At 49.8% G+C, this 15062-nt stretch overlaps 1 protein-coding gene across 3 annotated transcripts in view; it reads left to right on the top strand.

Moving 5' to 3' along the window:
• The window catches only part of OGDH (oxoglutarate dehydrogenase), a 76682-nt gene that overhangs the window by 52854 nt on the left and 8766 nt on the right, over positions 1-15062 (top strand). For all 3 annotated transcript variants that reach the window (XM_060020163.1, XM_060020162.2, XM_060020165.1), the window contains 11 exons: positions 463-591; positions 8788-8967; positions 9308-9460; positions 10158-10260; positions 10435-10563; positions 10912-11062; positions 11303-11430; positions 11601-11779; positions 12253-12324; positions 12911-13039; positions 13623-13695. In XM_060020163.1, coding sequence (XP_059876146.1) covers positions 463-591; positions 8788-8967; positions 9308-9460; positions 10158-10260; positions 10435-10563; positions 10912-11062; positions 11303-11430; positions 11601-11779; positions 12253-12324; positions 12911-13039; positions 13623-13695 — 1426 coding nt within the window. The remainder of the gene's footprint in view (positions 1-462; positions 592-8787; positions 8968-9307; positions 9461-10157; positions 10261-10434; positions 10564-10911; positions 11063-11302; positions 11431-11600; positions 11780-12252; positions 12325-12910; positions 13040-13622; positions 13696-15062) is intronic.

Genomic DNA, 15062 nt, shown 5'->3' with positions numbered 1-15062 from the left:
AATGCACCGTTCCTGAGTCTGGTCACACAGGACCATCAGAGCCCAAGGCCTGTCCGCGACGTGGAGACGGGAGACACAATGGGCTGCTCCAGGTCGAGAGGCTAAAGAGGCGTGGCCCTAAGAGCACGTCCACGTGGGGTCTGGGCCAGCATTGCTTTCCTGATGAGAGGGTCCTGCGTGGTGGGTTCAGGGGTGATGGGCATTGGCTCTGCAGCAGATGATGGCAGGGTGGCTGGTGTGCAGACATGGAGGGCACCCTCATGGAGCACATTCTCAGGGGGAAGGGGGTGCTGGGGGGGCCTGGGGGTCGTTGTGCCTTCCTGCCATTTTCTTTCTAAGTTCGAAATTATCTCAAAATACATCATTTTTTGAAAAGTGGATTGTGACTGAATCTCCAGTGTGCCTTGTGGACGTGGTGGTCAGGACCATGTCACATTTGGGGTCTCCTTTGCATGTCTGCAGGTCATGTCCATCCTTCTGCACGGGGATGCTGCGTTTGCCGGCCAGGGCATCGTGTACGAGACCTTCCACCTGAGTGACCTGCCGTCCTACACGACTCACGGCACTGTCCACGTGGTCGTCAACAACCAGGTAACCTGGGCTCCAGGCGGGCTCTGGGGTCTTTGCAGCAGAGAAGGCTGTGGAGGCCACAGCATCAATTAGACTTTCTCCTGAGGCTTCTACGCTCACATCAGCCTTACTTAGAATGACATGGTTTCATCATTTAATACATTTGTTGTTTTCTGATTAATAAACTTGGACAAACAGGAAACTTTCTTTAAAGTGGAGAGATTTTAATTACAGTGTTTAAGATCATGGTGTTATTTCAGAATATTTTCTTCCATATCCACAAGCATATAGATGGTTTTCCTCTTTTAAGAAACTGGGTTCCATACACACAGTTTTATATCCACTTCTTATTTACCACAGTGTTTTCTCATGGCATTATATATTCTTAAAATATTAATTTTAATGGAAATAATTCATTATAGGTTGTTTCATAAAATAGATATTGAAAAGGTGCCAAGGAAAGAGAAAGGTCTAAAAACAACCTCTGAACTGTGTTTTAAACAGATGACCAAACACAGAGAGTCTTTACTGCTTTTTGGGTAGGGGCTGAGATGCTAACAGGAATGGTCTTCAATCTGGAAGAGTACAGCAAAGATCATTCACAGGAATTGGAAGCCCAAGACACAGGGGGATTTTTTTTTTTAAAGAAAAAAATTTTTCCATGAGTAGTCTCCAGAGTCAGGTGAATTCCATCCCAGGAGTTTTTTGCTTGGTTGATTGGTTGGGTTTTTTTGGTGCGGTTTTTTTGGGGTTTTTTTTGATTATTTATTCTTCTTTTAAAATTAATTTATTTGTTTATTTTTGGCTGCATCGTGTCTTCATTGCTGCACGTGGGCTTTCTCTATTGGGGCTGCTCTTCATTGTGGTGCGTGGGCTTCTCATTGCGGTGGCTGCTCTTGTTGTGGAGCACGGGCTTTAGGCACGTCGGTTTCAGTAGTTGTGGCATGTGGGCTCAGTAGTTGTGGTGCACGGGCTCTAGAGCGCAGGCTCAGTAGTTATGGCACACGGGCTTAGTTGCTCCGCGGCATGTGGCATCATCCCAGACCAGGGCTTGAACCTGTGGTCCTTGAATTGGCAGGCGGATTCTTAACCACTGCACCACCAGGGAAGTCCCTCTCCATTTGTTTAGATTGGGTAATTTCTGTTCCATCTTTAAGTTCTCTGAGTCTTTCCTTTCTCCCTTCCATTCTGCTATAGAGCACCTCCATTCAGGTTTGGGTTTTTTTTCCCTGATTTCCACCCCCCCCCGGGGGGGGTTTGTTTGTTTGTTTGTTTTTTCAACTCTAAAGTTTCCACTTGGTTCTTCTTGTATCTTCTGTTTCTTTGCTGAGTTTCTATTTTTTCATGTATTTCAGGAATGTTCATAATTTTTATTGAGGTATTTTTATGAAGTTTGCTTTGAATTTTATGAATTTTAATTTTATGGTCTTTGTGAGGTAATTCTAAAATCTGTGTCATCTCAGTGTTGGCTTCTAATGATTGCTTTTTCTCATTCAAGCTAAGATTTTTCTGGTTGTTGGTATAACAAGTGATTTCTTATGAAACCAGACATTTTGAGGATATGTTATGAAACTCAGAATCTTATTTAAATCTCCTGTTATAGGAGGTGTCCTCTGGACATTTCGGGTCGGGGTTGGGGGATACTTGTTACTGCCAGGTGGGGTAGGGGTCCAGGTTCCCCACCCCAGGTCTGTTGATACCCAGGGAAGGGAGGGGACGGAGGGTGGGACAAGGGTGCTTTGTTACTGCTTCCCAAGTAGCCTCCACTAATGCCAGGGATGGAGTGGTTGCCTAATTACCAGAAGCCTAGGGGGGCTGCTGGGGACACCGGGCCTTTGCTGGGGCAAGTGGGGGTGGCCACGGTGTTTTCTGTGGGGTTGGCTGCAGCAGGGTGATGATTGTCTAAAAATCTTCTGTACTGCTAGGTGGCCTGTTCCTGGTCTTCTGGCCAGAGAGAGCCACTTTCCTTGAAACGTCTTTTTGCTATGCCTGTTGGCGTTTCTGAGTTGCCTGCTTCCCTAGCCCTAAATCTGGGCTATATGAGGCAAAAAGATAGCCCTGGGAATGATCACCAGTCATTCATCGGGACCGGAGGTCCCCGGCTGATCTGCTTGCTTCTGTCTGCCTTCAGTGTTTGTCTTATGTATACAATGCCTTGGGTTTTTAATTGTACTTATTAGCAGGAGAAGGAGGGAAAGGTACATCTCCTCCATCTTCCAGAAGTGGAAGTCCCTATGAGCACTGTTTTCTAAGTGTAAATTCCATTTCTCTAGTAAATACAAGACTATTCAGGTTATCTGTTTCTTCTTGAGTGAGCTCTGGTTACTTCTGTCTTTCATGGAATTTTTTCATTTCATTTAAGTTGTAAAATTTATGAGCATAAAGTTTCCAATGTTCTCTTATTAGGGTCTGTTGTTTTATCCCTTCTTTCATTCCTAATATTGGTAATTTGTGTGTTTTCTCTTTTTCTCGGTTATATAGATTTGTTGTTGGTTTCAAAGGAACAGCTTTGGTTTCATTGCATTTTCTCTGTTGTTTTCCTGTTTTCTATTTCATTGGTTTCTGCTCTTTGTAATTTCTTTCCTTCTACTTGCTTTGGGTTTAATTTAGTCTTCTCTTTCTAGTTTCTTTTTTCTTATTCATTGACTTGAAACCTTCCGTCTTGGCAATATAAACATTTAACAGTATTTCAATTTAAGAATCACATTACATGGGCTTCCCTGGTGGCGCAGTGATTGAGAGTCCGCCTGCCGATGCAGGGGACACGGGTTCGTGCCCCGGTCCGGAAAGATCCCACATGCCGGGGAGCGGCTGGGCCCATGAGCCATGGCCACTGAGCCTGCGTGTCTGGAGCCTGTACTCTGCAACGGGAGAGGCCACAACAGTGAGAGGCCGACATACCACAAAAAAAAAAAAAAAAAAAAAAAGAATCACATTACACAAATGCAGTACAGGTAAGCCTTTGGTTTGTCAAACTTCTTATGACAGAACATCAAGCATTTTGGTTGAACTTAAGTGAGACTGTGTCCAGAGGAGAGAGTCTTAAGATGGCATAGTGTCTGGAAAATTACCCTAAAAGGAAGCCGTGACCATGTAGCCCAGAAGATGGAAGACTCCTAGAAGCATAAGAGCTGTTTTCAAATAAATGAATGCTTCACAAAGCAAGGAATATAATGGGCAGAGTCAGCACCAATGCATAGCAGTTACCAGGAAGCAGCAGATTTCAGCTGAATGAAAAGAACTTCCAACAATCAGACCTGTTCCTTTTTTTTTTTTTTTTTTGCGGTACGCAGGCCTCTCACTGTTGTGACCTCTCCCGTTGCAGAGCACAGGCTCCAGACACGCAGGCTCAGCAGCCATGGCTCACGGGCCCAGCCATCTGCGGCATGTGGGATCTTCCCAGACCAGGGCACGAACCCATGTCCCATGTCCCCTGCATCAGCAGGCAGACTCTCAACCACTGCGCTGCCAGGGAAGCCCCCTGTTCCTTTTTTTTTTTTTTGCACCGGATAAAATTTAATAGGGTGGGGAAGACACTGAAAACAGGACAGGGAAGAAGGTGCAGAGTCCGGGTTGGGTGAGGGCCTTAGTTAGCCAAATCTGGGGCCTTCAGGCCCACCCAGCTTCATCTGCAGGTTGATGCGGTAGCCCTGAAAGCTGCAGAGCGCCCAGCACATGTGGGAGCAGGGGTAGTGGCGTGGATGGGGGGCAGCCAGGGACAGAGCTGCAGGGTTGAAGGAAACAGGGCTCCAACCAGGATAGACCATTTGCCTCTCGCATCCCCTCTCACTCTCAAACCCAGCAGTTCCACTTTGTGGGGTTTTCCTACTAGTACACTCACTCCCAAATGTCTTCTTTAAAGATAGCACTTGGGGAATTCTCGGGCTGCCCAGTGGTTAGGACTCGGTGCTTTCACTGCCAGGGCCAGGGTTTGATCCCTGGTCAGGGAACTAAGATCCTGCAAGACACACAGTGTGGCCCAAAATATATATATATATATATATTATATGTACATAATATATATGTCACTGCTGCACAGTTAATATCTTAATAAAACTGGAAGAAAAATGTACACAACTGAAATAAGTAAATAATATGGAGGGGCACTGTGGGGAAGCTATGACTGCTGCAGCAAGACTAGAAACCAGAGTTTCTACCACTACATCAGTAGGGAGCTGGTTAAGTAGTTTATGATGTATCCATCCATGTGTTACAAGGCTTAAATGAATTAATACATAGAAATTAATATACATAAAGTGCTCAGAATAGTGCCTGGCCCATAAATAAGCACTAATGTAAGTTAACTGCAACTGCAGTGTAATAAAACCATTTGAGAGAGTAGGATGTGTATATACTGTTGAAATGAACTATAAGGTACGTTAAGTGGGGAAAAGAAGTGCAGAGCAGAACGTGGAGTATAGCGGCACCTCTGTGTGTGTGTGTGAGTGGGTGGGTATGCGTACACCCACCATATGTGTTTAAAGATGAAGAAGTCAGGGACTTCCTTGATGGTCCAGTGATTAAGACTCCGAGCTCCCAGTGCAGGAGGCCTGGGTTCAATCCCTAGTCAGGGAACTAGATCCCGCATGCCACAACTAAGACCCGGCACAGCCAAATAAATAAATAAATATTTTTTAAAAATAAAATTAAAAAAATGAAGTCGGTAACAGTGGTGGATATTGGGGAGGGCAGCTGGGGGACTGAGGTCTCAAAACTTCGAAGCAGTTCACTTTCTGTGGTGTTCTAGCTGTAATGTTCATATTATGATCACTGTCTTACCTGGTCCCTACCCTCATTTCCCTATGGGGAGACCCAGACCCAGATGGACCCTGGGATTGATCAAGGTTCTCTGTAAGTGCTCATCAGAATTCTCCCTGGTACATCTTTTTTTAATGTTCTCATCAGTTTGTGACTATTTCTAATCTTTTCTTTAGTCAGTGTAATAAAGGAGTTTATGTAAAAGCAATTCATCATAAATAAAGAAAGAATTCTCAGACTTCTGTAAGAACTACAGTTTTGCTAATGTTTTCTTAAATCTTTTTACTGTTTTTGATAACATCAATCATGACATGGGGCCAGTAAGATCTGTAGCAGGAAAGGAAAGACGTGCTTTGCTGAGGCTCTTGTTTCTCTAAGGACACACGTAGGATTTCCTATTCTGAATTTTTCTGCTAAGGAAGCCATCAGTTGCTAAATGCTTTTGTATAAGAATGTTTATGGGCGGGGTGGGGGGGCTTCCCTGGTGGTGCAGTGGTTAAGAATCCGCCTGCCAATGCAGGGGACATGGGTTCAAGCCCTGGTCCGGGAAGATTCCCACATGCCGCGGAGTAACCAAGCCTGTGTGCAACAACTGCTGAGCCTGCGCTCTAGAGCCCGTGAGCCACAACTACTGAGCCCGTGTGCCACAACTACCAAAGCCCGTGTGCCTAGAGCCTGTGCTCCACAGCAAGAGAAGCCACCGCAACAAAAAGCCTACGCACCACAATGAAGAGTGGCCCCCACTCACCACAACTAAAGAAAGCCGGGACGCAGCAAAGAATACCCAAAGCGGCCAAAAATAAAAATAAAATAAATTTTAAAAACAAAAAACAAAAAAACTTACTAAAAAAAAATGTTTATCGGGCTTTCCTGGTGGCGCAGTAGTTAAGAATCTGCCTGCCAATGCAGGGACACGGGTTCGAGCCCTGGTCAGGGAAGATCCCACATGCCACGGAGCAGCTAAGCCCGTGCGCCACAACTACTGAGCCTGCGCTCTAGAGCCCACGGGCCACAACTACTGAAGCCCATGCACCTAGAGGCCATGCTCTGCAAGAAGAGAAGCCGCCACAATGAGAAGCCCGTGCAGTGCAACGAAGAGTAGCCCCTGCTCGACGCAACTAAAGGAAGCCCATGCACAGCAACGAAGACCCGATGCAGCCAAAAATAAATAAATAAATTTATTTTTTTAAGAAAAGATTTTTCAGGGAAAAATTAAAAAAAAAAAAGAATGTTTATAAAAACCAAAGAGTCTTTGTATAAATCTTGGCAAAGCCGTAGGAAGCAGTATTATATAATCATTAAAATATTTAATATCCTGGGGAAACGGTCACAACATGGTGAGTTTAAATGCAGGTTACTCATGCTGCTAGTAGGAGGGTGAGTGGTACAACCACTTTGGAGAGCACTCGATGGTATTTAGGTGCAATGTTCTGACCCTGTGGCTTAGTTTTCCCTTCTTAGGAGTACTGCAGAGAAACTCAGTGCTTGCTGGAGAAAACCTCTGTAAGAATGTGTACAGTAACAGTGTATTAACCACAAGTTGGAAACAACTAAATGTCCAACAACAGGAGAATGGATAAATGAACTGTGGTGTATACTATTCAGTACTTAGATTTCACTAAGCTCTACTACAGGACGTAGAGGTACATGTTTCAACCTGGATGAACCATGAATATAAATATTGAACAGAAAGCAAGTTGCAAAGGATTTGCACAGCATATAGAGTATGACACCATATGTAAGGTACACAGACTGTATATCTCTATGGTTTAAAAGACATGGAAATACTCTTCCAAAATGTCAGTGCTATGAAAACCCAAGAAAAGCAAGAAGGCTTCAAGATTAAAGGGGACTAGAGAGAGGTGACAACTAATGCAGGGTGATGTGCTGGATTGGATATGGGACTGAGGCAAGAAAGACTGGGTATCGTTAGGACAATTGGTGGAATGTGTCTACTGAGGGTCAGATAACGGTATTCTGTAATATTAAATTGCTTGGGCCAAGAACTGCACTCTGGCTGGTAATGAAATGTCCATGTTTTAGGGAATAGGGACGTCTACTACTTACCTGCAAATGGTTTAGGAAAAATGTGTGTGTGTGCGTGCGTGTGTAATGGAAAGAGCATGAATAAGAAAAGGGGCAAAATGGCAACAGTTGGTGAATCTGAGTGAAGACTGTGTGGGAGTTCTCTGTATGCTTTCAACTTTTCCATAAGTCTGAATGATATCAAAATTTTAGTGAACAATAAGCCTAAGAAGATAACATATATTGTTTATGGACACATGGAATACATATTGCAACATGTAGAAACTACATCCTCCACTTTCAGGGCTGTGCTCTCTGTGTGGGGGCCAGCTGTAGCAGAAATGTATAAAAAGTCCTGAAACTGTTAAGATTTGTTCATTTTGTCTTGTGAGTTCATGGGTGATCATTATAGTATTATCATACTTTCTATATGTTTGAAGTAGTCCATAAAAATAAATTTTAGGTATTTGTTTTATTTTCCTTTTTATTTTTTTGGTTGCGTCAGGTCTTAGCTGTGGCATGCGGGATCTTTTGTTGTGGCATGTGGGCTCTTCGTTGTGGCATGCGGGCTCCTCTCTAGTTGTGGCGTGTGGGTTTTCTCTCTCTAGTTGTGGCACGTGGGCTCTGTAGTTTGTGGCACGCAGGCTCTCTCACTGAGGCGCGCGAGCTCAGTAGTTGTGGCTCGCGGGCTTAGTTGCCCCGCAGCACATGGGATCTTAGTTCTCCGACCAGGGAACGAACCTACATCCCCTGCACTGGAAGGCGGATTCTTTACCACTGGACCACCAGGGAAGTCCCCATGAAAATAAATGTTAAATGCAGGTTATAAAATTACGAATATATGATTAAGTTTTAGTACATCTAAGTGGTGAGGCCTTTAATTTTCTTTTCAAAGAAAGAATGCTAATGTTAAGTGACCAAAGTGCAAAACTACAGAAATGATAGGATCTGAAATTTTATATTTATATTTCATGCGTATGCATGCAAAGAAAATCATCTGGAAAGGAAAACATCAAAATATTTACACTGAACCTGGTAGAATATAGTGACTTTGTTTAATTTTTCATTAAACTGTCTTCCAAACTCTGTTGAACATGTATGAATTTTGTTACCAGAATAGGAAAAAAAAACAATTAAAAAAAAATAGCCTTTGGGAACTGTCTTAGAGTAGGCCAAGGGCAGCCAAGTAGCCTCCAGCAAGTGGCCTTCAGGCTCCACCCTGCCTGCCGTTAGCCCCACCCTCACCCTCAGACACATACATTCCTGCTCCTGCCCTGCCCTCTTATCCTGCCCTGCCCTCGGCTCCACCCCCTGTCCTGGTTCCACCCTGCCATTGGCCTGGAGGGTGGGCCTGCTCTGCCCTGCCCCACCTCTGCCCCACCCATGCTCAGCAGCATGCCCAAGCTCCCTGGCCAAGCTGCCTGTCTCTTGCAGATCGGCTTCACCACCGACCCACGTATGGCCCGCTCCTCACCGTACCCCACCGATGTGGCCCGAGTCGTGAATGCCCCCATTTTCCACGTGAATGCGGATGACCCGGAGGCAGTCATGTACGTGTGCAAGGTGGCAGCCGAGTGGAGGAGCACCTTCCACAAGGACGTGGTGGTGGACCTGGTGAGTGACCTTAGCCCGTGTCCTGAAGAGAGGGGTCAGGGCTCCCTAGAGCCAGGGCACCTCAGTGCCCCTCCTGAGGGCTCCTGCATCTTCGGCCTGGGTGACCTGACCTGGGGAAGAAGGTAGTTGGAATCCTGTCCCCAGATAGCCCCAGGTCACTCTCGTTTCATCTCATGTGACAGTCAAAGCAATTATAGCGAGTGAAGGAGGGAGAGACAGGACCCTAATTCTAGAAGAGGTAAACTGAGGTGTCACATAGGAGAAATGGGGGCAGGTCCTCGTGGGTCCTGGGTCCCAGCCAACATGGTCCGTGATGCTGGCATCTCCTGGCTGTGTTCAGGTGTGTTACCGACGCAATGGCCACAACGAGATGGACGAGCCCATGTTCACACAGCCGCTCATGTACAAGCAGATCCGCAAGCAGAAGCCCGTGCTGCAGAAGTACGCCGAGGTGCTGGTGTCGCAGGGCGTGGTCAACCAGCCTGAGTATGAGGTGCGTCCCCGGCTCTGGTCCCAGTGGGCCTTTCCAGAGCCAGGGAGGGATAGAGAAGGCCCACCACAGGGCAAATGCTCGCTTTCGCAGAGTAATTAGGATCCAAGTGAGAACACGTGAAATATTTACAACTATAGCATTTCGGTGCATAACTTCTTGGAGAGTCCAGGCTACTGAGGAGTTGGGTGAGGGAGGTGGGACCTGAGAGCACTTTGGCACAAGGCAGTGGCCTCCTTGGCTTACGGAGTCCAGTGCACAGGGGTGAGAGGGCGAGAGGCTGATGAGGGATCCAGCTCGTAAAGGGCCTGCTGTGACCTGGTCAGTTCTGGCTGGTTATGAGTGCGAAGGCCCGTGCAGGGTGACGGAGAAATGGAGCAGGGCTTCGTATTCAGGGGCTGTGCTCGGAGCCATGAGAACTCATCCGAAAGAATATGGTGAGAGGGTGGGCGGGGACAGGGCTCCAACTTAGAGCAGGATCTGCAGCCAGCAACTGTGGAGAAGCAGCTACGGGAATGAAAACAATAAAACGGAAGCTTCCCACAGACCTCAGGGGTGATGCGTGTTGGGAGGAGAAGGCCTGGAGGCCAGTGGAGTCTGAGGGACTCTGCACTCAGGAAGTGCAGGCGCGCACTGGCCGTGTGGCTGGCGTGCCCTGTGCAGAGCGGCCCTGACGGCTGTGTCGGGCCCGACCCTCCAGGAGGAGATCTCCAAGTATGACAAGATCTGTGAGGAGGCCTTCACCAGGTCCAAGGACGAGAAGATCTTGCACATCAAGCACTGGCTGGACTCCCCCTGGCCTGGTGAGTGAGGAACGCCACCAGTGAGCCCCCTCCCCGCTCCACAACACCCTGTGGGCTCTGGACTCGGACCCCTGACTTCGGCTCTCGGTCCTGGCCACCGCTGCACAGCATCTCGCGTGTCCACGGCTCCTTGAGGAGTGGCACCTGTGCGTCAGCTTGCCCCTTCTCTGCTAGGCTTCTTCACCCTGGACGGGCAGCCCAGGAGCATGACCTGCCCCTCCACGGGCCTGACGGAGGATATTCTCGCGCACATTGGGAACGTGGCCAGCTCCGTGCCTGTGGAGAACTTCACCATTCACGGAGGTAAGGGCGCCACCCGGACCTTTGGAAGTGTTGGGCCGAGTCCAGTGCCAACTGTGTCCCAGCATGAGACCAGTCCTCGCCCACCTTAGGTCCCTGCTTCGTTCAAGGCCGCGGTGGCTGGATGAGGGAAGCCCTCGCCTCGCCTCACCCCTGCCCCGGCGAGGTCCTCAGCCGGCGGAGCAGTGGAGGAAGGGATGGGATGTCACGGCCGCTCTGGCCTGGTCTCCACTCAGCTCCCTTCCCCACTCTCCCGGTGAGTCAGGACTCCCAAAAGCTTGGGCCGAAGGAAGCTCAGCTCTTGTCCCGAGAGGGGGTGCTGGGCGGCTGGTGAGCACCCTGTCTCTGCAGGGCTGAGCCGGATCCTGAAGACCCGTGGGGAGCTGGTGAAGAACAGGACGGTGGACTGGGCTCTGGCAGAGTACATGGCTTTCGGCTCCCTCCTGAAGGAGGGCATCCACATCCGGCTGAGCGGCCAGGACGTGGAGCGGGGCACTTTTAGGTAATGGTCCCGGTGCTCTTGTGGGCCCTTCAAAGCATGGGAGATGGAAAGGAAGGGCTCTGGAGTTCCTCTCCCAGAAGAAAATCCCTGCCAGGAGCAAATCATTAGATCCCATTGCTCAGACCCAGAAGCACCCTTTCCCTGCTCTGATTAGACGCTTCTGTTAAGAACGGGGCTTTGTGCTCCCCCGGCGGTGCACGGGGCTGGCTTCTGCCGCTAATCGGTGCTGTTCTCCCTCAGCCATCGCCACCACGTGCTGCACGACCAGAATGTGGACAAGAGAACCTGCATCCCCATGAACCACCTCTGGCCCAACCAGGCCCCCTACACCGTGTGCAACAGCTCACTGTCCGAGTACGGGGTCCTGGGTGAGCACCCCAGCCTGCGAGGCCCTCCTCCCTGCCACCTCCCCGCTGCTTCCCCTGCCACCCCTTGCCCCTCCTCCCCTCCGCCCCACTCTCCCCTCCTCCCTGCAGCCCCCTTCCCGCCCACCAGCTGACTCCTGTCCGGTCTTCTCTCCCTCCCTCCTGCCCTGCAGGCTTTGAGCTGGGTTTTGCCATGGCCAGTCCTAACGCCCTGGTCCTCTGGGAGGCCCAGTTTGGTGACTTCCACAACACGGCCCAGTGCATCATCGACCAGTTCATCTGCCCGGGACAAGCCAAGTGGGTGCGGCAGAACGGCATCGTGCTGCTGCTGCCCCACGGCATGGAGGGCATGGTGAGGCCCCCGCCCCTTCCCGGCAGACCTAGAACGTGGGAAGGGCCTGCCTAGGACCCTGACCCCGAAATTGGCACTGTACAGGCTCTGCTGGTGTTCCCCACCTCCCTTGGAAGGCAAGAGGCAGGTCCTGCTCCGTTACTGATGAGAAGTGGCAGTGCGGACGGGGACCTCCCAGGCTCCAGTGTTCCCTGTTCTCTTCCCTCCTCCTCCGCCAGGCCCTGTGGGGGGCTTGCTTAAGAACCGGGTTTGGAAACCAGGAGGAACCAGGAGTGCTGGGCCCTGTCCTGATGTGGAAACGCCCCCTCCACGCTCCATGTGCAGGAGGAGAAGGAATTAAACTGCCAGCAGTAAAGAGACAGTTTGGTGTTTTTCAGACCAAAATGAGCAAGTTGGTTAAGGAAGAGATGTACTGAATGCAACGGTCAGCATGGGGGAAGCTCCTGATCTGTAACTTGTGTGTCTGGTTCCAGGGTCCGGAACATTCCTCCGCCAGGCCGGAGCGGTTCCTGCAGATGTGCAATGACGACCCAGACGTCCTGCCGGTGAGTGGCACACCTGGGCGTCTGTGGGCAACTCTGAAGGCACGACTGCTCTGTGCCTCTCGGGAGTCGCAGGTGGGCCCCGAGCCTGCTGGTCTCCACAAAGTGAGAGGCCTTCTTAGAGCACAAAAGACAGTGCCGGGCTGCCTCCTGTCGTCCCTGCTGCTGTAGAAAGCAGAGGCGCTGAAAGCTACAGCAGAAGCTTCTAGGAGTGATACCGCCTGTATTTTGATTCAGGCAAACAGTTTAGAGGAAAGAACTCTGGGGTGATTCTAGTGAAATTTTAAGAGCTAAAAGGAAATTTGGGGGGTTCTGTTTCTGAGGAACATCAGAATTGGTTTTAGGTAGAACCTGTATCTGTCCCAGACCAGGCAGTAGTTTTCAGAGAAATAGGGATTACATGGGACTGAGAATCCCATTCAGAGCGTGGGGCTGGCTGGCTGAGCTCTCGTCAGTGCCCCCTGTGTGTGCATCTCTGGAGGAGCTGTGGCACCCTAAGGCTGCGGCCATGAGGCCCTCTGCCTTGATGCCCCCTGCGATGGGGTGCTCAGTGCCGCCTGGCCTCTGGCCCTTTCCCTCCTTGCTCCAGGACCTTAAGGAAGCCAACTTCGACATAAATCAGCTGTACGATTGCAACTGGGTTGTCGTCAACTGCTCCACCCCTGGCAACTTCTTCCATGTGCTGCGTCGCCAGATTCTCCTTCCCTTCCGGAAGCCGGTCAGTTGGGGGTGTCCCAGCTCAGAGAGGCCTGGCCTGAGAACTCCAGGGCCCCAGCCCAATGGGAGGATGGACTTGTGGGCGGGTGGTCGTAGATGGTGCGTTGAGCTTGGAGGAGAGCTGAGCCCCCAGGAAGCAGTCTCCTTGGTGAGGTGTGGAAGGGTGAGTAGGAGTGTGAGTGAAGGGTCCAAGGGGAGAATGCCCCCTGCTGCTGCCGGCCACAGTGCAGGGCCAGGCAGGCCCATGGGACAGGACAGCCCTGGCCACAGGCAAGGACGTCAGGAAAGGCTCAGGGGTCTTCCCCAGGTATAGGGTAGGGGGCACCCAGGGCTCCGAGCAGGCTGGGACAGACCCTGGAGGAGTGGATGCCCAGTGTCTCAGGGCGGAGGAGAGGGGACAAGGGGAAACCGCATCGTTCTGTTTTCCTTCTCTTCACCTCTACCCTGCGGATCCCGCTGACCTGACCGTAGAGCTGGGAGGGCAGCATTAGATGCCTGTTCTGAAGGCGAGGCCTGGGCAGCCCCTTGCTGTCGGCCCTCCTTCTGGAATCCTTAGAACCTGAGCCTGTCCTGCTGTGTTTCAGTTAATCATCTTCACCCCCAAGTCCCTGCTGCGGCACCCTGAGGCCAGATCCAGCTTTGACGAGATGCTTCCAGGTAGGCTTGAGGGGGGTGAGCATTTGGAGTGCTACTCTGTGGGGGGCTTATCCTTGTCAGTCTCACTCTGGTCCTTGCCACATTTTTTGGTTGTTGGGTAAAGACCACTGAACACGACAGCCTGGATGTCAGAGCTCATGTGCAAATTGGTCAAACAGCATGTCTCGCGTCTCGCGTCCCACTGGGGTCTGTGACCCCTGCCTGGGTGCACCCCCGCAGGACTCTTTCAGAGGCAGTGAAGTGAGTCTGAGGTTAGAGTTCACGCTGCTGCCCGGGCACTGCTCCTGGGGGGCTGATGGCAGCTCACCGCCAGGAAAAGAGGAGAAGCACCGGTGGGTAGGGGCTGCCACGTAACATGGCAGCTCAGTGGTGTGAGGTGACGCCCACAGCACTGAGATTTCCCCCCGGACAGCAGACATCAGGTGGCTGACAGCACACAGTGGCCCCACACAACCCCGGGCTTACAGGGCCAGGGGAGCCCACTTGCTCCCAGCCATGGAGCCCCCTTTAATCTTCGGTCAAGGTAAACCCCTTCTTTGGTTTTTTCCCATTTTTTTTATTATGGTGAAATATACACAATATGAAATTTACCATCTTAGCCATTTTTAAGTGTTCAGCTCAGTGGCATTGATAAGCACATTCACGTCACTGTGCAACCATCAACCCCGTCCATCCCCAGAACTTTTTTCATCTTCCCAAACTGAAACTCTGCACCCATTGAAGAACTCCCCCATCACCACCCCTCCCCCAGCCCCTGGCACCCACCATCTGCTTTCTGTCTCTGTGGGTTTGGCTGCTCTAGGAGCTGCATGTGAGTGGGCTCATACAGCATGTGTCTTTATGTGACGGGCTTATTTCACTCAGCACAGTATCCTCAAGTTTCATCCATGTTGTAGCAGGTGTCAGAATTTCCTTCGTTTCTAAGGCTGAATAATGTTCTGTTGTATTTTTATACCACTTTTTGCTTATCTATTCATCTGTCAGTGGACACTTGGGTTACCTCCACATTTTAGCCATTGGGGATAATGGCTAAAATTATTAGCCATTATGGCTAAAATTTTTAGTACACCTATGAACATGGGTGTACAAATCTCTCTTCAAGACCCTGCTTTCAATTCCTTTGGGGTATATACCAAGAAGCAGATTGCTGGGTCATATGGTAATTCTTCAGGCATACCATACCATTTTCCATACTGGTTCACAGCAATACACGAGGATTCCAGTTTCTCTACATTCTTGCCAACACTACTGTTTTCTGTTTTTGTTTTCTTGGTTTTTGTTTTTGTTTCATAATAGCCATCCTAGTGACCATGAAGTAGTATCTCATCGCAGTTTTGATTTTTGTTAACCTAATGATCAGTGATGTT

Source organism: Delphinus delphis, chromosome 9, assembly GCF_949987515.2.
Source record: "Delphinus delphis chromosome 9, mDelDel1.2, whole genome shotgun sequence".
Classification (NCBI taxonomy): Eukaryota; Metazoa; Chordata; class Mammalia; order Artiodactyla; family Delphinidae; genus Delphinus; species Delphinus delphis.
Note: the sequence above shows the minus strand (reverse complement) of the source record. Positions and strands in the feature narration are given on the sequence as shown.